Below are 22,417 nucleotides of genomic sequence, written 5' to 3' on the forward strand. Positions count from 1 at the left end.
CAGTGTAAATCTCCCTCTTGTAGTTTAAACCCATCACCACTGTCACAACAGGACCTGCTAAAAAGCCTGTTTCCATCTTTCTGACAGGTCCCTTGAAGTACTGAAAGGCCACCAGAAGGTCTCCCTGGAGCCTTCTCTTCTCCAGGCTGAAAAACCTCAACTCTCTCAGCCTGGCCTCATAGCAGAGCCCATCACTGTTGTGGCATCCTCTGGCCCTGCTCCAACAGGTCCATGTCTCTTCTGTGCTGAGGACTGCAGAGCTGGACACAGCACTGCAGTTGGGGTCTTAGGAGAGGGGAGCAGAGGGGCAGAATCCCCTCTCTCTTCCAGCTGCCCATGTTGCTGGGGATGCAGCCTAGGATACAGCTAGCTTCAACCCTGAAACCCAAGGGTTTTCTGCTTTATGTAGAGAGACAAGTTAAGTTTCTCTGTCTCTTCCATCTGATCTGTGGGGCATATACTTACACCGTTGCAATAAACTTTTGAATGAAGGGCATGGGACTTGATATTACTGAATTTCATTGGCATTTTCTTGCTGAAATGTATTTTTAAGTTTATGTGAAGGTTTGACACACTTTAGCACTTCACTGCATCCACTCCAATCTTTGTATTTTTTTCCACCAAGGAATAAAAATATATTGGTTTCTATTAAGCTAAGTGTTACCAGCACGAGATAACATTGCATTTATTATCACAGTCTTACATTATAGTATTCAAAGTAGAATAACCACTGCTTTTAATGTATCATTTCATTATGTGGCTGCCTCTGAGCAGTAAATTACACAAGTACCATGAATAGAGAGTTGGTTAAAAGAAAGCACAACCCACAGAGAGGCTGCACAACTTGTAGCTCTTTTAATTATGCTCTATCCCTGAAACAATGCCAAGGCTTGTTTAGGAGTACCAGCTGTGCCCAGCACTTCTACAGTGTTCGCACTTTATCTCACACAACCAGGTGTTCCCAGCACAGGGGGGTTCTTTATTACATCAAAAGCCTGGCAAAACAGAGCCACTCTTAAAGAGTCTTTCTGGATAAAGCAACTAATAATTCACAGCTAATAGCTACTGTCAAATTATGCAAAGAAAGAGAGAGAGAACAAAGAGTTTAGTAACAGGGAATGTAGAGCCAAAGACATGTTTCATCCCAACATTTAAATGTTAGCTATACTGGTACATGATGCAAAGATAATATCCTTAAAGAGGAATAACAGACAGGTAGTGCTGAAGGTGATGAACTCTACCTGTAGCCCAAAACTGTTTGGATTGCAATTTTTCAATCACTATCAACCCACGCTCTTACAGACCCCAAAAGTGCAAAACCAAACCTACCTCTCCATGTTCCAAGGGAACCAATCTGGAATAATAAGAGGTGCAGATCACTTCATCATCTCTCTTGTAGGTTGGTGGCCCAATTCTCGGTGTTATGTTATAACGAGTTAAACATTCAGTGTCACTAATTGCATAGTACTGCCATGGTCTGAACTCGGTGCCGTCTATGGAGCGTTCCAAAATCCAGTTTCCAGGTCGTGGAGCATTAGCAGCTTTGATAATGACATAGGCCACTTGAAAGACCTACAAAGAGAATGCAAGAAGAAGAATTTAACACTTCATTATGCTGCAAAATACCACTAGAAGCCAACGGGGTGCTAAATTTCTATATTAAATGAAGTATATAAATGGTTTGCCTGGAGTTAAGGGTAAAATTTGGTCAATGTAGGCAAAATTTGGTGAATCTAGCTAAAATTTCTGCACAAAAAAGGGACAGTCTAATCTTTTACCAGCAGAAATGTATATCATTTCTTGTCAAAACTCTGAACATTACAACAAAACAAACACAAAAGAAGACAAAATGTAGTCAGTGCATCATTTAAATGTGTCCCTGAAAGGGGGGGGGGGGGGGGCTGGACTAGATGACCTTTAAAGGTCAAAGGGACCTTTAAAGGTCCCTGCCAACCCCAACCATTCTATGATTCTGAGTTAATGCAATAGCTGAAATCTATATCCATATTGCACATTGAAGAATTATGTGGATATCACATTCTTTCTATGGGAAATGTGGTATTTAGCTATTCTGAATCACTGAGTGATTCAAAGAAGTGGGTTGTTGGGTTGGGGTTTTTTTTGTTCTCAAAGCAGCTATAGCCCAAACAACTCTTTCTTTCACATTTTAGCTGGGAGCTTAATCCTCTAAGTAACAGCATTTCTGATAAGCTTTTTACATTAAAAGTCTCTGTACATTCCATTCTGTGCTAAAGTTATTTTAGCAGAAGGTCATTTACAGACACTTCTGTAAGCACAAAATAAGATGAACATGAAAACTGTGAACAAAAGGAAGCTATTTAAGAAGAGTATCTCTTAAGATCTGTACTCTCTAGCAGTTATCTTGACTTAATTGCAACAATCCTGGGCCCCAAATTAAATCCTCATCCACTGTTCAACACTTCTGTGAGTAGGGAGGTAATGAACTTTGTATCTCTTTCTAAATGACCTTGTGGTGGTAGCTGGATAACAAGCTACAGTACTAGACACCAGAACTGAAGTGCTCTTAATACAAAGCTGCTGTCCTCTTCCATATTTAATACCTACTACATCACTTCACTTTAAAAGGCTGTCTCTAAAGATTAGTAAGATTTCTATAAAGGAGTTTTATGTTTTATAAGTACTACAGAATCATGGAATACCAGGATGATGGGCATTGGAAGGGACTTCTGAAGATCATCTAGTCCAACCAGTCTGCTAAAAATTGGGTCATCCAGAGTGGGTTCCCCAGGATCATAATGTCCAGACAGGTTTGGAATCTCTCCAGAGGAGATTCCACAAATTCTCTGGACAGCCTGCTCCAGGACTCCAGCACCCTCACAGCAAAGAATATTCTCATATTCAGATGGAACTTCCTGGGTTGCAGTTTGTGCCTGTTGCCCCTTGTCCTGTCTCCAGACAATATTGAAAAGCATCTGGTCCCATCCTCCTGCTCCCCACCCTTCAGCTCCTGATGAGCACTGGGACGATGCTCTCTCAGGCTGCTCTTCCCCAGGCTAAACAACCCCAGGTGTCTCAGCCTTTCCTCCTTACAGAGATGTTCCAGTCCCCTCAGCATGTTTGCTGCCTTCCACTGGACCCTCTCCAGTAATTTTCTGTCTCTCTTGAACTGAGGAACCCAGCAGCATCAAGCCACACTTAGATTAAATAAAAAAGCTGTACTATTCTACCAGCTGAGGGGTTCATATCCCTACTTGAGCAGGCTTCCTTGTCAGCTGTGATCCCTATCTCCATGTGCAGTATTAATACAGTTGAGCTTCAGTTAGGCCACTATCAGTTCTTCCAGACATTTAGAACACCTTTTATTTTTACATTTGGGTGGATACTTCTTATTTTTTTTTTTTTCTGCAATACAGATTAAAGGCAGAACAAGATCAGCACTTGCCACATAAAATCAGATTTCAACCTTGTGAAACAGGTAAACAAATAGAGAGAGATAAACAATAACTGCATTGTGCACACTGTTCACAAAACTATTTTGGAAAGGAAGTGTTAAGTGAACAGAGGTTTGCTGAGGACATCTTGCAGACAAGAGAAACAAAAATAATTGGTGATATTTTAAAGCAATTCTTATTTAAGAATTAAATATATAAATCTTACATATACATAAATATATAAATATTAATAAGTATTTAAGTAATACTTATGTTTAAATTACTAAATTTAACTGTCTTATTACTTATTAAATTTATTTCTTTACTTACTTATTAAATTATCTATCTTAGCTTTCTATTAAAAAAAGATGCAACTTAAAGCATGATATGTTGTGGCACATTGGCCACAACAACCCCATGCAGTGCTACAGGCTGGGGTCAGAGTGGCTGGAGAGCAGCCAGGCAGAGAGGGACCTGGGGGTACTGGTCGATGGTAGGCTGAACATGAGCATGCAGTGTGCCCAGGAAGCCAAGAGGGCCAATGGCATCCTGGCCTGCATCAGGAACAGTGTGGCCAGCAGGAGCAAGGAGGTCATTCCGCCCCTGTACACTGCACTGGTTAGGCCACTCCTCGAGTCCTGTGTCCAGTTCTGGGCCCCTCAGTTTAGGAAGGAGGTTGACTTGCTGGAACGAGTCCAGAGAAGAACAACAAAGTTGGTGAGGGGTTTGGAACACAAGCCCTCTGAGGAAAGACTGAGGGAGCTGGGGTTGCTCAGCCTGGAGAAGAGGAGACTCAGGGGTGACCTTATCACTCTCTACAACTACCTGAAGGAAGGTTGTAGACAGGCGGATGATGGTCTCTTCTCCCAGGCAGCCAGTACCAGAGCAAGAGGACACAGTCTCAGGCTGCACCAGGGGAGGTTCAGGTTGGATATTAGGAAGAAGTTCTATACAGAGAGAGTGATTGCCCATTGGAATGGGCTGCCTGGGGAGGTGGTGGAGTCACCATCATTGGAGGTGTTCAGGAGGAGACTTGATGGGGTGCTTGGTGCCATGGGTTAGCTATTTGGGTGGGTTGGATTGGTTGATGGGTTGGACACGATGATCTTGAAGGTCTCTTCCAACCTGGTTTGGTTTATTCTAAATAAAGAGTTTATTCTAAAATTCACTTGGTCCAGATTTATCATTTGAGAGATACAAATGGAACATTTCCGGCTGCCCCAATAAATAGGAAAAATTCCACAAACTGAGGATTTTGTCTGTGGTTCTAGATGACATTCCATCAGTGCAGGCAGGGGTAAATAAAAAGAGAAGATGGCACACTGTTTAGTTATAGCCTTGCAGCCTTAGAGACAGAATTTCTCTGGGGTCTGTCAATCCTATGTTGTTCAGCACAATCTTAAAATGTGACGTAAATTAAGTGAATATTGTCCTGGTTTGAGCTAGAGCTGAACCAGTTCTGGTCAGGGATTTGACTTCTCAGCTCAGTCTGTCCTCGGTGCCAACAACACCTTCTGAAGTTCAAGGCTGGTTTGCACAGCCAGTGGTGACTTCTCACAGTGAGAACACTGATGGGAAGAGTTGCTGCCAAGAGGTGGGCTGCAGAAAAGCTCAGGCTTATGCGTGTTCCTGTCTAGACCATGGGCAATGCCACATCTTGTGCCCCACCTTGGGCATCATCTTCAGGATCAAGCTGAGGGACCACCAGGGTCAAGCCTCTTCCTCCATGGATGATGTCCAAGGAGGAGCCTGTTGTGCTTTTGATCCTGATCCATGTATTCCTGAATGCAGTTCCACAGTCCATCTGCAGAATTCTACTGCTGAGTTCAGTCTGGAACTTCCTCAGTGCCTGACCCCAGGCATTGTCATCAGTGATGACAACGGTGACAGTCGTGGTCACCAAGGGTTGTGATCCATATTGGTTTGTATCTCTTTGTTTCTGTTTCATTGGATTGTTCTTCTTTCCACCCAGTTGGTTTAGTTTCTTTCCCTCTCCATCTCTCTCCTTTATTCCTTTTCTGTTCCCTTTGGGAATGCAGAGTGATTCACAGGCACTTGTTTGGTGGCTGGCCCAGCCCTGAGCCTTTACAGTTTTCACTAAAAGAGGAGCCCTTTTTAAATAAAACCTCCACCATTCCAGCTAAGTAATAATATTTAGAAAAAGCTAAAATACCTGCTTTTCAAGAGAGGGGAACACAACTCAGACAGACACCAATTCAAGCAACTGCATTCCCCACACAGAACCAGGATTTCACTGGTTCAGACAGTGGTAGCTGAGTTCTGTATCTATTTCACACTGCACTGTGCACAAGTAGAATCAGAGTATCACCATTTCTGTACTCCTAAACTGAAGACACTTGTAGGTGACAAGAGTCACTTCTATGGGGATTTTCTGTATCACAGAAAAGTACTTTCCTAATTTCAGTTTTATTGACTGAACTGAAGAACTGCTACATACTTCCAAGCTCTAAGTCAGACATTTCCCTTAAACACCAAACAGATGCAAGACTGGAACCTACATTTTTCTCCCCCTATGTCATAGTAGAAAAGTCTCCTCAAACACCCATCTATGTCTTTTATTTATTTCTTTTTCCTCTCCACTTGCTGCCATCAACTAAACTACTTCCCTGCTTATTACACAGTTGGCTGAACAACAAATGATCTACTTTTGATTACATTGAGACATTTTTTTCAAGACCCATTCAAGTCTGCAGCTGATGTAGCTGGTTTTAAATCCAGTTTCAACTAGTAACAATGAGCTATCCTTCATCACAAACTAACTGCAGCCACTGCTGCAGAAATAGAAGATAGCCATGAGAGTATGCAACTCAAATTCCTTCTAAATATCAAGCTTCTTTGTAAAGGGAAAAAAAACCAACAACAGTTAAACATAAAAATACTCAATATACCATTCCATAAATTAAATCTTTTCAAGTCCACTTGCTCCCCAGAAAAGCAGCAGTCATGTTTGGTACATATAGGGATTGATTTTTCCTGTGTGCACGCAGATAAGCAATGACTGAAAAGAAAATCCTTGACACTATGAATGCAAACAAGGCATTCAAAAATCAGTGAATGGTTCTATAAACATTCAAGTATGCAGAGAGTAGAAAACCATTGCCTTAGAAGCATAGGATAGTATAAGTTGGAAGAGACTTTTCAGATCATCAGGTGCAACCTTTAATCCAGCATTGCCAAATCAATCACTAATCCATATCACTCAGCACCACATCTCCATCTCAATCCCTCCAGGGGAACATAGGCAGCCTATTCCAGGCCTTGACAACTCTTTTGGGGGACAAATTCTTCTTTATGTCCAACCTTCTCTGGTGCAGCTTGTTCCTTGAGAAAAGTAACCAACCCCCAACTGGCTCCAACCTCCTTTCAGGGAGTTGTAGTGAACAAAAAGGTCTGCCCTCAGCCTCCTTCTCTGAAGACTGAACAGCCCCAGTTCCCTCAGCTTCTCCTCACAAGACTTGTGCTCTAGACCCTTCACCAGTTTCTTTGCCCTTCTCTAGACCTGCTCCAGCACCTCAGTCTTCTTCTTGGAGTTAGGGGCCCCAAACCAAATCCAAACATCTGAGGTGTGGCCTCAGCAGTGTTGAGTATGGAGGTACATCTTTTCAGTGTCCACCAACCAGCCACCTGTTAAACTTGAGCTGTGTGGCAAGAGCTAATGATTTCTCCACTTTCATATGACTGTGAAGCTTTCCCAGAACTCATTTCCTTATTGAGCTACAAGGGTAAAAAGGTGAAGTCAAAGCCAGTTAGTAATTCCCAAGTAGCCATACATTAAAAGTGTCATTTTACAGGTGTTTCAACCCTGACTGTAAAGATTGACCAAATAAACTTGTATGGAAGAATCATCTCTTCGTAGCAGCAATCACAGAATCATGAATCAAGTTGGTTTGGGTTGGAAGGGACATTTAAAGGTTATTTAGTCCAAACTCACAGCATTATCTAGTCCAAACTCACAGTATTAAGCAGGAACATCTGCAACTAGATAAGGTTGTTCAGAGCCCCAAACAACCTGACCTGGAATAGTTTTTCAGTACTTAAAGGGGCCAATAAAAAAGCTGCAGACAGGCTTTTTAGCAGGGCAGGGAGATTCACACTAGGGAGGAGGAAGAACTGTGTTATGTTGAGAGTGGTGAGACACTGTCCCACGTTGTCCATAGAGGTGACAGATGCCTCATTCTTGGAAAGATTCTAGGTCAGGCTGGACAGGACTCTGAGCAAGCTGATCTGTTTGAGTATGTTCCTACTCACTGCTGGGGGTTTGTACTAGGTGGCCTTTAAAGGTCCCTTCCAACCCAAACCACTCTGTGATCCTGTGCTTATCTAATCTTATTCTAAAGTCTGCACTATTTCAGATTGAGAATCATAAAAAGGTTGATGAAACAACTGCTCTAATTCACAGCTGTTGGTGCTCACTGCAGGGGGGTTGGACTAGATGACCTACAAAGATCCCTTCCAACTTAAATCATTCAGTGACTCTGTTAATAAGTACCAAAAAAAAAAGGAAAAAAGACCAGATGGTCACTCTTCACATCACAAATCATAAAAGGGTGTGAATATAGATTAAATTCTGGCAAGGAAAGGTAAAGGCCATCTTTAATAAAGTACTTGACAGCTTTCATGCACGGAGCTTGAAACGCAAACAGTGCTAAAGATACACTGCAGGTACTGACTTCCAGCAGGAATTTTGAAGGTCTTACAAGAGTATTTCAATTCATTCTCAAGGATATTTATGAAGTAAACAGTTCCTAAAATCACTAAGGTCCTTCAGAGACTATTCTTTTGTTTTCATTACTTATGCTGACTGGCTTGAAGTCAGCACACCAAGTCAGCTCTAATAACTCATTGACTTGAAGCAGTCTCTATTAACCAAATCCTTTCTCACAGCACAGTAATTTACATTCAGTTTGCATAGCACACACACTCCCCACCCCCCCATGCCTTTTCTCTGGAACTCCAAGGAAAACACAGAAGAAAGGCCCCTTTGGGGTGGAAAAACTTTGCAAATTGAATTAGTGAAACTAAGCATGGGTCAGGGGAGGAAAGATATGTACTTGGTGAAACAACAGCACTAAGGCTGGAGAAGAAAAGAGCTAGAGGGCAGCTCAGCTGGTGTTTCCAAAGTGAGAATGTTCTAGGATAAAAACTAAACCTCTCCTCCTCCGTTTTTCCTTCCTGCTTGTCCACTTACAAACCAAACAACTCTTCCAACAGGAAGCTCCTATCTTAACCTTCTGTCTCTGACAAAGATTCCCTGTGATTATTTCCCTAATGGTTCTGCTTTCTAATTAAAGAGGAAATCTCATGCTTAATTTAACTTGTGCTTCATTTGACAACATGAAACTAAAACCTTCTGGCTTAATACATAAAATAACTTTCAAGCAGGGTCCAGAGATCTTGCAAAAGCTACAAACTATACACCAAGTATTTCTAAGCAACAAGAACTTCTTCCAGAGTCTGGAAGCATGCCCATACCAATAACATTGAGCTATGATTTTCAAATATTGGCCAACACATAGGTCTTCTCAAAGATCAGTAAGGAAAAGCCAAGAAAAACACATCTTTGTCACAAATCATTTTGTCTTTTCTTGCAGCAGGGTGGGAGACTTCTGGTTCTTCCATGGCAAACAGACAAACTCATAAATCAGCAAATTTTTTGAACAGCTTAGCATCCTCCAGTGTAAGGGTGATGAAACCCTCCTAGCTTTACCATAATGTCCCAACACAGAGAAGCCAACTTCTGCCCAGACAGTTCCAGCCTGTCCAGAGTCAGAAAGCACTGGTTTAGAGATATAATCCCTAAATATTCAGAACTGAAATAATGCAGAGCATAATGTACTATGTCCTCCTAAAGCAAATGACAACTCTTTCTCAGACACACACATACAATTGTTACTATGCCATGAATTCCAACAACCTGGGGTCTATAAACTTACAGACACAGTCCCTTACACTCCAATCTGATTGGAATGTGTCAAGGGTTCAGGGCTCAGCCACCCACCAGATGAGTGCCAGAGGCTTTCTATGAACCCCTCTGCCATCTCAAAGGGAAGACAAAGGGGATCTCAGAGAGAGTCATGGGCTGGGAAAAAGATATAAACCAGATGGAATGGAAAGAAGAACAATCTAATGAAAGAGACAAAGAGATGTGAATTATTGGAACCCAATGCCTGATGGCAGTAACCATACCATTGTCACCATTGATGTTCAGGGCAAGCACTGGGGGAGTCACAGACTGGACTCAGTGGCAGGATTCAAAAGTTGGATTCTGAAACTGGATTCAGGAACACATGGATTAGGATGGAAGGCAGAAAGGACAGAGTCCTCCTGGGACACAACCCAGTGAAGAGGCCTCACCCTGGTGATCCCTCACCTTGATCCTGAAGATGCTGTACATGGGATGGAATCTCTTTTTGGCCAGTAGAAGGTCACCTGTCCTGTCCTCTCCTCCTTGCAAGCGCCACCTCTGACATCCTGCCCCACCAAGATGGGGCACAATATGTGGCAGTGCCCTTGCTCTGCACGGGGGCAAGTTTAAGCCAGAGCCTTTCTGCAGCACAGACCTTGGCAGTATCTCTCCCCATCAGTGTTCTCCATGCTAGAAGTAGCTGTGCAAACCTTCCCTGAACTTCAGAAAAGTGTTGTCACTGTGCAGAGATTTAACTGAGAATTCAAAGACCCTGGACAGAATTGGTTTTGCTCTAGCTCGAACCAGAAAAAAATGAAATCTTCAAGATGCTCTTGAACCATAACTGAAAAATACATCTGTTCAAAATTCAATTCATATTGGCTTTAACTACCCATGTTTAACTATGTGCTGCTAAATGGTTAACTTCTAAATACCCTAGCACAGAAGAACTGCAATCAATTGCACCAGTTTACATCCAACACACAATAAATGACGCTCACCTAAATGTTACTCACCTGCCTTAAATCCAAGGTGATGGTGACCCAGTGGTACTGCCTCCCATTCTGAATGCTGGGACTTTGCCACCAGTTATTGGTACCATCAATTGCACTGGAAATTGGATGCTGCTCTGTTTTAAAGCAAAAAAATAAACACCTTGTGAAAATACCTTATTTTCTCGGACCCAGAGGGTTTAGTTCACACTGAGCACAATTTCTTCCTATGATAAAGAATTAGAAGCCGAAATCCAGCCTTCAGACAAAAAGACTGGAGTTGATAAAGTCACTGACTGGACTTTGTGGTGCTCAACAGCAGTTGAAGGGGCTCTCTGTCAGCTCCTTCCTCAAACAGTTTCACTCATGTAGGAGACAGACTTAAAGTTTAAAGTATTTGACCCCAGAAGACCCCATATTCATGGGGAATGGTCAAAAAGAATGACAGAACCACTGAAACAAGCAAACAAACAAAACAACTCCCCCCAAAAAACAAACAAACAAACAATAAAACCAACAACCAAATGAGACTTGCCTTTGGGATTGGGACTGCGGTGGTCGCAGACACGGCACTGGGCATTGCGGAGCGGCCGTCCCGGGACGTGCTCCACCAGTTTGCAGAACATCTCTGGTCCCTTCTCCCCACAGGTGGCATTGGTGGAAATGTGAGCATTGCTGGCCAGGTTCAAAATGGCAGGGAACAGGCCTTGAAGGAGATAAACCATTATCAGCCCCATCACAAGGTGAACAAAATACAAACATGAGTGCGACAGATCTCTGAATGAATATGATCATACCACATGGAGAGCAGCACTGCAGTCCTGTCTGTCCCTGCTCAAACCCAGGACTCTGCTTCAGCCTAACATGGGTTTCCCCCACCTTGTACATGACCCCATTTCAATCCTTCCAGGAATAATCACCCCTGTCTAAGGGATGCTGCAACTGGGCTAATAATGGACCTGCTATTTCACTCCACATGCTTCAACTAGATCAGGCTGTTCAGAGCCCCAGACAACCTCATATGGAACGGTTCCATAAGTGGGGAATCTACCACTGCTCTGGGCAACCTGGGCCAGTGTTTTACCACCATCAGTTTCAAAATTTTCTTCCTTCTCTCAAGTTTGAGTCTTCCTCTTTTAGTTGAAAACCACCACCCCTAGTCCTGTCACAACAGGCCCTGCTAAAGATTGTCCCTATCTAAGCTCCTTGAAGCACTAAAAGGCCACCAGAAGGTCTCCCTGGAGCCCTCTCTTTTCCAGGCTGAACAACTCCAGCTCTCTCAGGGCTTCCACCCCTCTTATCATTTTTATGTCATCTTCTGTCCCTTCTTCAACAGGTCTGTTTCTCTCCTGTGCTGAATACTCCAGGACCAGACCCAGCACTGCAGGTGGGGTCTCATTGGGGGGCAGAATCCCCTCCTTCTACCTGCTGCTGGGGATGCAGACCGGGATGCAGCTGGGCCTGTTTAGCAAGTAAAAAAGCAGCCTGAGAAGGGATCTTCTCAATGTTCAACAAGAGCTAAAGGGTGGAATTCAAGAGGATGGGGCCAGACTCTTTCCAGTGGTGCTCACTGATCGACATGGGGCAACAGGCCCAAACCGGAACCCAGTAGGTTCCACATAAACATGTGGAAAAAATTCTTTGCTGTGAGGGTGCCAAAACCCTGGAGCAGACTGCCCAGAGAGGTTGTAGAGTCTCTTTCACTGAAGAAATTCCAAACCCACAGAGATACTGTGATTCTGGGCAACCTGCAGTGGGGAGTGACCCCTCTTTAGCACAAGGGTTGGACTAGATGACCTCCAGAGGTCCCCTTTCCATTCTGTGATTAACCACTGTAATGGGTATTTTTTCTTTTTACATTTGGCTCTTCTTTTGAATCAAGTTTCATTTGCAAAAGCCTGCCAGAGCTGTAAAATCAGCAGATTAGCCTAAAAGTGAGTGGTTATGAGCCTTCAGCGAAAGAAATCTGTTTTACAGATAGCATGAGCTCATCTCAGGGTCTGGTGTGGAACAGACTTTTCTCTTATGACTGGCCAGCCTGCAGTACAACAGAAAAAGATGAAAGCTTTTTGTCTGTCTGTTGTTTTTTGTTTAGTTGGGTTTGTTGTTGTTATTGCTGCTGTTGTTTTTTTGCTTGGGTGTTTGGGGGTTTTGTTGGTGGTGTGGGTTTTTTTTCACCTTACTGTGTGATGGGAACCACACTCTAGTGCCCTGAAAAGAAAGCAAAACTTATTCTCAAGTGTGTTAACAAAACAGTCAAGTATTAAGACAAATTATTCTATTCAAGTTGATGCTGATGAGGGCTGAGGAGCTGCACTGCTGGAGAGATGCAAACTGCCAAGAATTCCCTGGGATAAGAAGCTTAGAAAATTGACTGTGGAAAGATTGAAAGGGTTGTTTACTTAGTCTGGGAAAGAGACAAAGAAGGGTGTGTGATAACAGCCTTTCAGGTAACCAAAAGTTATAATCAAGATGAGAGAAAATCAGGAATGCAGTAAAGAGGACTAAAAACATGTAACTTGTAAAGGGATAATGCACCAGAGAAGACTTGTCAGGGATTTTGAGGAGTATCCCACACTGGAAAGTCTTTGGAAGAAACAAATTTCACAGGTTCTTTCATTGTGAACTTCTTCTATTGATAACTGATTGAATTAAGCATAATATTCCCCGGATACAAGGCAGTAAGGGAGAAACAGAGAGCAGGTTTTGGAAGACAACCAAAGTGGCAATTACTGGGTCATGTACTTTTATCACAAGAACCCCATGCAACGTTCCAGACCAGGGGAAGAGTGGCTGGAAAGCTGCCCAGCAGATCTTCTGAGGACAGTTGAGGGAACTACTGCTGTCTAGCCAGAAGAAAAGGAGGCTGAGGGGAGATCTTCTCACTCTCTGCAGCTCCCTGAAAGGAGGCTGTATCAAGGTGGGCAGTAGTGTCCTTCCCCTAGTACCAAGTGGCAGAATGAGAGGAAATGGACTCAAATTGCACCACTGGAAGTTTAGGTTGGATATTAAGTGAGACTTCTTCAGTGGAAGGGTTCTCAAAAGATGCAGAGACACAGTGCTGAGAGATGGTTTAACACAAGAGTTACATAATGGTTGGAGTTGATTTTAAAGGGTTTTTTCCAACCAAAGTATTTCTATAGTAGTGGACTGTCACGGCAGTGAGGCTTCATTTCAATCTTAATTAGTTTAATCTGAACATTGCAGAGGAAAGTTTGCAGTGGCTCTGCTAATAAGACCATGCTTCTTAACTAGCTCCTGTAAACTCTCCGCTAACAGGAATTTTCCTTTCTGCAAGGCTAGAGAAAAAAAAATTGTGATCAGTTCTCCAGATGATTCCTCTTGGCTTGTTCTAAGATAATTGTGAAGCTTTTAAAGGGGTCCATGATGCGGCATATTTTTAGGCAGTGTCTCCACAAAGTGCATTATAATGCAGTTTGAGTGTCCTATTCTAGTTTTCTTGCTGACTCTAAGAGAAGGGAGTTAGTGCTCAAATAGCTGCTGTTAGAGTTCAGCCATTCCAACCCTTTCATTTTAGGGAAATCAACCTGAATTTTCATAGGGATTTTGATGCAAGTGTGTAGTAAAGGTTAAGATGGGGACAAGTGATGTTTAAGTATCTTGAAGGTGAATCTATTGAGCAGGCAAGGAATCCAAACACAAGCCTGATATTTAGTAAACTCATTTAATCCCGAACATGAATAAGACAGAAGAATTAAGCCAAATCTGAACACAGAAAGCCCATTGTTGCTGCACACATCAGCTCTTTATGTTGGAAATCACATCTACTTTGTTCACTGCTTTATTACACTCAGAAAAGGAAAAAAAAAGGCAAAAATACTTAGGGTGGAATCAGGCTGTTGCTTTGCTGAATGTTTCCAAGTTGCTCAAAGAAATTTAGTTGGGAATCTTGATGGGGTACACTGATATACAACCCAGAAAATGTTGTGTCACCTTCTGGCCACAGTGCTTGGCTTGCTTCAGATAATATTCTGTCTTTATTTCCCAACAGCTTCTGTCTTCTGATTTCTGAAAAATCCATCAAACAGAATCCCAGCACAGTGCATGTTGGAAGGGACCTCTGGAGATGATCTAGTCAAACCTTCCTAAAGCAGGGTCACCCTCACAGGCTGCCCAGGATCACAATGTCCAGGCAGGTTTGGAGTCTCTCCAGAGATGGAGATTTCACAGCCACTCTGGGCAGCCTGCTCCAGGGCTCTGACATCCTCAGAGGTCCCTTCCAACCCCATCACTCTAGGATCCTGTGGTTCCAAGACCATCTCATGCTCAGAACTCGCAAACCCTCGCAAACCTTCAGGTACTGGAAGGCTGCTCCCCAGAGCCTTCACTTCTCAAGGTTGAACAACTCCAGCTCCTTCAGCTTGTCCTCATAGCAGAGGTGTTTCAGCCCCCAGTTATTTTTGTGGCCCTCCTCTGGACCCACTCCAACAGGGTGCCCCTTATCCTATGACTGCAGGCCTGTGTGAAGTCTGTCTGCAGCCTTCTTGCAAGCCTCCTTCAGGTACTGGAAGGTGGTGATTAGGTCTCCTCAGAGCCTTCTGGTCTCCAGGCTGAACAACTCCAGCTCCCTCAGCCTGTCCTTGTAGCAGAGGTGTTCCAACTCCCTGTTTGTTTTCATAGCCCTCCTCTAGACCCACTCCATCAGGTCCATGTCCTACCTGTGTTGAGGGCTTCAGAGCTGGATGCAAAACTCCAAGTGAGGTCTCACCAGAGCAGAATCAAGTGGCAGAATCACCTCTCTCAATCTGCTGGCCACGCTTCTTTTGATGCAGCCCAGGATACCATTAGCCTTCTGGGCTGCAAGTGCACATTGTTGGCTCATGTCCAGCACCTCATCTACCAGAACTCTGAAGTCCTTTTCTGCAGGGCTGTTTTTTCTCACCTCACCCCCATATGCCCATATTGATACTGAGGTCTGTGTATCTTTTCCATCAAGTCTTCTTCCAAGGATTGATTTTGTTTTTCCCATCCAGTGTTGGCCTGCTCAAGAATTCACATCAAAATTGTCACGCTAAAGCAAAAGAGCCACAAGTTGACAGATGGGCAGGCTGCCAAGGAACAACAAACCTGCCAGACCATGAAATTAGGTCTTTCTTATTCACCCAAAAGCTTTTTGCCCATGTTGAAGAGTCTACATTGTGGTGTTTGTTGGTTTGGGGGTTGTTTTTCCTCTGTGAACTCTAAGGCTGCCTCACCCCCTAAAGGGTAGGAGGCATGTGGATGGGGCTGAGCTGTTCTCAGTGGTCCCAGTGACAGCACAAGGGGTAGTGGGCACAAACTAGAACCCAGGAGATTTCATTTGGACTTAAGGAGGAAGTTTTCAAGGTGCTGGAGCACTGAAATAGCCCAGGTTGGTCATGGAATCTCCTTCTCTGGAGAGATTCCAAACCCACCTGGATATTGTGATCCTGGGTGACCTGCTGTGGCTGACCCTGCTTTAGCAGGGAGGTTGGACTAGATGATCTCCAGAGGTCCCTTTCAACCCCTACCATTCTATGATTCTATGACCTGGGCTTGAAAAGAATTTTAAAGGTTCAGTGGTTTAAGCAACTTCTGCAGTACAACCCAGTATCACAACCAAACAAAAATGTTCTTTTCCCAAGCAAAACTTAATTTTCTCATGTACGTATAAAGGGCCTCTTGACACAACCAGCATCTCCTTGGGATCATAAATGAAGTATTACAGCAATAGCTGCCCTACAAAGGAACTTTGAAATGCATTTTTCACTTGATTCATTCAAGCTTGTTATTCACCAGTCATCTCATAGAATCATAGAAGAGCTTAGGTTGGAAAAGACCTTTAAAATCAAGTTCTCACTACAAAAAAGACATTCAGGTGCTGGAGCAGATCCAAAGTAGGGCAACAAAGCTGTTAAAGGGTCTAAAGCACAAGTCCCTTGAGGAGCACTTGAGGGAACTGGGGTTGTTTTATCTGGAGAAAAGGAGGCTCAGGGGAGACAACCTTGCTCTCTACAACTCCCTGAAAGTAGGCTGGAGCCAGGTAGGGGCTGGGCTCTTCTCCCAGGGAAAAAGCAGTAAGACAAGAGGAAGTGGCCTCAAGTTGCTGCAGGGGACATTTATGTTGAATATTAGGTACAATTTCTTCCCCCAAAGGGTTGGCAAAACCTGGAACAGGCTGCCCAGGGCAGTGGTGGAGTCCTCATCCCTGGAGGTATCTGAAAGCTTTGTATTTGTCACACTGTGGGACGTGGTTTAGTGGTAGATTTAGCAGTGCTGGGCTAACATTTGAATTAGCTTCAAGGTCTTTTCCAGCCTAAAAGATTCTAAGTCCAAATATTAACCCTGCACTGCCAAGTTCACCGATAAACTGTGTCCCTTGGCATCAGATCTGCACATCTTTTAAATACCAAATCAAAAGTTATTTCACTTCCAAAAACTGGGTGGTTTTTTTTCCCCACTTTCCTAGTATAAATGAACTGTCTAAATAGCACAAATTGCAGCTGCCTTAGATGAAGTTCAATTTATATTTAAAATAAGTGGAATTTTCAGCATGGGTTCATTAATGGAAAGAGTTTTTGACACAGCAGGGCTACCAGCTCTCTTATTTTACATTTTTTTTTCTCAGACACAGCAGAAAAATGTTCTCATTCCAGCAGGCACAAAGCCATTATCAGGGCACACACACAACCCTGTATTACTGCCAGATCTTCCTAGGGAGGAGGAGGGAGCAGCTTGAATGGAGCCTGAATGGAGCTGAAAGGATTTGCAACTGTGTACACCAAAGACATGCAAAACCTGATCATTCCCTTATCTCTACTGACAAGATTTTGCAATCTGATTTCAATGGTTAATTGGGAAGCAACCTCTGTAGAGTTTTTCTGCTCTATTTGACAGTAAATGCCTTCATGAAAGCCAAAGGCATTTGTGTCCTAAGGTATAAAGTCCTGAAAAAGTATGACTCTTAAGGACACAGAAATAAACAGGGGAAAAAAACCACCAAACTGAAACAAAACACAATCATTACTGCAAACCTTGTTAGAAGATCTTTTGTATATTGCCCATCACTGCTGCATAACTCAGGCAGCAGCATGCAACTTTAATCAAGTGTCTTGAAAGTATTTTGCCTTTGGCCTGAAAACAAGAATTTTGCACTTCAGCCCAAAGGGCAAATTTTAAAGAAAAGTCTAACAGACCACGACTGAGAGTTCAAGTAATTTCAGATCGAATTCAGCAATGTTACAGTACTCAAAACAAACCCCCCAAAACCCAAATCCCACACAAAACTACACCAAAAAAAAAAAGGGGGGGAAAAAAAACTACCAAAAAGAAAAAGCCAAATTCCCACAAAAAACAGAGAGGCACTTTGGATCCTACCCTGAAACATCTCAAACCTTTTGGCTTAATGATGTTCATCGTCCTTAAGAAAAGATAAGGAGGAGCTGCTCAAGTTTTACAGCTAGATTGTATCATCATCACTATTCCATGAGGAAAAGCTTCTCTGTTGTGAGGGTGCTGGAGCCCTGGAGCAGGCTGCCCAGAAAGGTTTGGAGTCTCCTTCTCTGGAGACCTTCAAAACCCAAGTGGATGCAATCCTGGGCAACCTACTTTCTGGGCGACCCTGCTTTAGCAAAGACAATCCCCAGAGGTTCCCTCTAACTCCCATCATGCTTTGATTCTGTATCATCAGTTAATGCTATGTGGTACACAGAAGGGTTTTTTCTCCTTTGGGGAAAGCATCCTGACTTCTTTTCTGCCATTGCACCATTGAGAAGCTCTTACCCTCTTTTCCTTCCACTACAGTGGGATTTTCAGCCTTCCAGAGACATTGAAGCTTGGATTTGTCCATTACAACCATCAGCCGTGTCAGGACAGCAGTAGCAAAACCCTTACACCAAATAACCATGAGTAGAAAGCTTTTGAGAAATCTGACAGTCAAAAAAGCTGCTCAGAGAAGTGGTGAAGTCTCCACCTCTAGGTGGATTTAAGAGTCATGCGGATGTGGTGCTGAGGGACATGGTTTAGTGTTGACTTGACAGGGCTGGGTTAATTTACCAGAACAAGAGGACACAGTCTCAAGCTGTGCCAGTGGAGGTTCAGGTTGGATGTTAGGAAGAAGTTCTTCATAGAAAGAGTGATTGGCCATTGGAATGGGCTGCCCAGGGAGGTGGTGGAGTCACCATCACTGGAGGTGTTTAGGAAGAGACTGGATGGGCCACTTGTTGCCATGGTTTAGTTGATTAGATGGTGTTGGGTGATAGGTTGGGCTCGATGATCTCAAAGGTCTTTTCCAACCTGGTTAATTCTATTCTATTCTGATGGTTCAAATCAGTGATCCTAAAGATCTTTTCCAACCAAAACAATTATGATTCTGTATCACTGCAGCTAAACATCAGTGTGGCAACCTCTGACCTATGCCAAGCAATCATGAGTTGTATCTGCTGCTTCGTCACCATCTTCAGATCATATGCCATCATTCATTGCTATAGAAATATCTACTCTCCTTTAGTCGTCACAATATTCATCTTGAAGTTCCCTGTCCAGTCACATACAACTATTTCTCATAGCTTGAAATAAAGCAGCCTCCTCCACCTCACAGAAAACCTGCACCCTGTTTTACAGAATCATTTCTTCAGTTAAAAATGTCCCCATTACAATATTATCCAACAGGCAATGAAACTGAGATGTCCCTTGGGTGACCACTCTCCAGTGGCCATCCATTTGACTAGTATTTGCATTCACTACATGCCTTTAACAGTCACAAACTCACTGTGGAGGACATTGGCAAACACATTGTAAACCAACTTCAAGGAATATAAATCAGGATAGGGCTTTGAAGAATTTATTCCTGCGAGTTTTAGCTTAAAATTCATGTTTACTTCTAAAGTCCACTTCAGTAACCAGTTCACAGCTGTGCACTAGCAAGATAAATGTAGTGTTTCCAAAAGTCCTGGTCAACTTTTTGTGAGGTTTATTCTTAATATAAAAAAAAACCCACCCAAAACAAACCAAAGCAATCCTTTAAACACTTTAGAAACAACTGTACAAGCCAAAGCTAGTCCTGGACTGTCATGGATTCACTGGCCAGATACTCCTAGATGGATCTGGAATAACCCTGAGAAGTCAGTGAAGACTGGCCAGGCTCCATCCAGCCTGGCAGCAGCTCTGCCCTGTGGTGGGAGTGGTGGAGGAGAAGCAGGCTCAGCCAGGCTCTCCAGACTACCATCATCCAGGGCATCCAACTCATCAAGTTCTCTTTTTAACCCAGCACTGTCAAGTCCACACCAAACTATGTCCCTCAACACAGCTACAGGGCTTTTATTTTTTTCATTTCATCTTCCTCCAGGGATGAAGGCACAACCACTGCCCTGAGCTGCCTGTTCCAGGGCTTGGCAGCCCTTTTTGGGGAAGAAATTATTCCTAATATCCAGCCTAAACCTCCTTTGGTGCAACATAACTTTGGTGCATCTTCTTACCTTATTACTTGCTCCCTGAGAGAGGAGACTAATCCCCACCTGGCTCCAGCCTCCTTTCAGGTAGTTGTAAAGAGTCAGGTCTCCCCTCAGCCTCCTTTTCTCATACCTAAGTAAGTCCAGTTTCTTCAGCTGCTCCTTACAAACCCAGTTCTTCAGACACTTCACCAGCTTCATTCTCCTTCTTTGGGCACACACCAGCACCTCAACACCCTTGGAGTGAGGGTGTCAAAACTGTACATGCACCCAGCTCATCCACCACATTGGGCTGTGATTGAAAAGCTTTATCTTGCTCACATCCATGTAAATTAAATGAGGGACAACTCAGGTCTCTGCTCCAGTCCTCCCTAGCAAGGCTGGTTTGGGCCACAATCAAACTGTACCAGAAGCACCAGTCACTACTGAGTTTTTTTCCTCCTTCCCACCCAAACAGTTCTTGATCAGATGATTTGTGACAGAAGACAAAATGTTTGCTGTGCTTTCAGAAAACAGAATTAAAACAAATATCAATAGTCATCTAAGTGAACATCAGTGATGGCTCCAATGTCCATTTATGCTTAATGGAGCTTAAATGGTTGAATTCCAAGGTTTATTATAGTCAGCAGGACTCGTACTTTGTGAAGAGGGACATTCCAAACTAGATGAGTTGGGGATGTCTCTGCTTACTGCAGGGGGACTGGACTAGATGAACTCTATAGGTCCCTTCCAATCCAATGCATTCTATGATTCTAAGCGCTATGATCTTGCTATTAAAGACTTCTTGCTTCATCAAGGTCACAAGGAAAAAGAAAAAAGTATAAGCCAATCATTAAATCAAGACTGTAGAAGGTGTTTTGAATTGCCCATATGAGTTCTGCATGATCCTCTTAAAGCTTACACCAGTATGATAAGAGGCAGTGGACACAGACCTAGCTTCAAGGTCATTTTGGAGCAAAACAGCAGTAAAAAATGCAAGCAGAGCCAAAGGGAAAATAAAGTTTCCACTTCAGAAAGAACATTTTTTTTAAGAGCTTTCTAACCTCAATTCTCATGCAGGAATCAAGAGGTGGGGGATGGATCTCTCAACAATGAGCTCACAGCAAAGAATTGCATTATGCTTGCAAAACAACTTCCAGCTCTGAAACTTCAATCAGAAAGAATTGGTTGGGGAATATCTCTGACAGGGTCAGAGATATTAAATGACAGTTAAAAGTCATCAAAAACAATCAAGTTAGATGATAGACCAGAAGGAATTGCTAAAGGATGAAATCTACTCTGCCTACACAAAGCAGCAGCGAGACCATCATAGCCTTGCCTGGAAGGAAAAGCCAAGACAAACCAACCCACGTCCATCAACCCACATTAGTTGCTGCTTCACACAGCCTGCAATGTTGGACCACTTTGGGTAGGGCAGTGGGTGAGGCTGCCTGCCCTGCAGCTCCCCCTCCTTCCAACAGCCCTCTGGGCTCACACAATCATTAGAGCAGAAGTGATTCTGGAATCATTAAATCATTATGTTTGGAAAAGACCTTTCAGATCAAGTCCAACTGACAACCCAGCACTGCCAGGTCAACAATAAACCATGGCCCTCAGCACTACATCTACACAACTTTTCAATATCTCCAGGGATGGGGATTCCACCACTGTCCTTAAGGAGAGCTGTACCCATACCCTAGTGCCCAGAAACACAGCTTCTGAGGTACCACTTAAGTACATATATAAAAGGAAGTTTGATTGGTGTGCACCTAAGGTTTATGCCAGCAAATCACAACAATCCAAGCTGGTCTAAGCAATCTCATCTCAAAAAGCTTCTGCAACACACTACTTCTGTTGGGTCATCAAGGGATGCCTGGAGGACAGCAAAAAGATGTGGAAGGCAGCAAATTCCACCTGAAGATCCTGTGTCAGACTGCTGTAAATACCAACAACTGATGAACACATGCTGATAGCCCTGAATTTCTAGAGATGCATTTTCTAAGCCCTCAGGGAATGGAGAAAATATTTATGACAGACTTTTTTTTTTAATCTTAATCTTCTGTCTACTTAGAATGCTTTCATGGGATTTTTCTCTGCTACATACCTTAGTAGTCTGAGAAAAGAAACAGTATGTGGTTTGTTGACGTTGATTCTTTTCAAATAAGAGAGTGAAAAAAGACGTTCAGGACTTTCTAATCAAGACCAAGCACAACCTTTCCCCCACAGAATGTCCAAAGTATTCTTTACAGATTGCCAGAAAAAGGTTTCCTGCAGTTTTCTTCTCTCCCATCCTCAAGTCAAGCCTTGATGAGCAAAGTTTGCACCTAACAGAGATTCATTGCCTTTTACATTGCCCTTTTTGCACTATAAATTCATTTTCACAGAATTACAGAACTTGGAAGGGACTTCAAGGATCATCCAGTTCCAATCCCCTGCCATGGGCAAGGACACCTTACACTAGATCAGGTTGCTCAGAGCCACATCCAGCCTGGCCTTAAAAACTCCATGGATGGGTTTCTACCTGCTCCCTGGGCAACCTGTTCCAGTGTCTCACCACCCTCACAGTGAAGAACTTCTTCCTGATATTGAATCTGAATCTACCCACTTCCAGTTTTATTCCATTCCCCTATCACTACCCAATATCCTAACCATTTTAACACAGTCAAGCCCCATTTTTTA

The 22,417-nt window shown here is 43.2% G+C and overlaps 1 protein-coding gene across 1 annotated transcript in view; it reads right to left on the reverse strand.

Annotated features, from left to right (window-relative positions):
* The window catches only part of LAMA1 (laminin subunit alpha 1), a 118,877-nt gene that overhangs the window by 91,055 nt on the left and 5,405 nt on the right, over positions 1 to 22,417 (reverse strand). The window contains exons 2-4 of the mRNA XM_068168614.1: positions 10,867 to 11,037; positions 10,356 to 10,468; positions 1,330 to 1,572 (exon numbers count right to left, since the gene is read on the reverse strand). Of these exons, the coding sequence (XP_068024715.1) occupies positions 1,330 to 1,572; positions 10,356 to 10,468; positions 10,867 to 11,037 (527 nt within the window). The remainder of the gene's footprint in view (positions 1 to 1,329; positions 1,573 to 10,355; positions 10,469 to 10,866; positions 11,038 to 22,417) is intronic.

The sequence above is a fragment of the Melanerpes formicivorus genome, unplaced genomic scaffold (genome assembly GCF_026170545.1).
Source record: "Melanerpes formicivorus ecotype bairdi unplaced genomic scaffold, bMelFor1.0.p_v2 SCAF_143, whole genome shotgun sequence".
NCBI classification, from domain to species: Eukaryota; Metazoa; Chordata; class Aves; order Piciformes; family Picidae; genus Melanerpes; species Melanerpes formicivorus.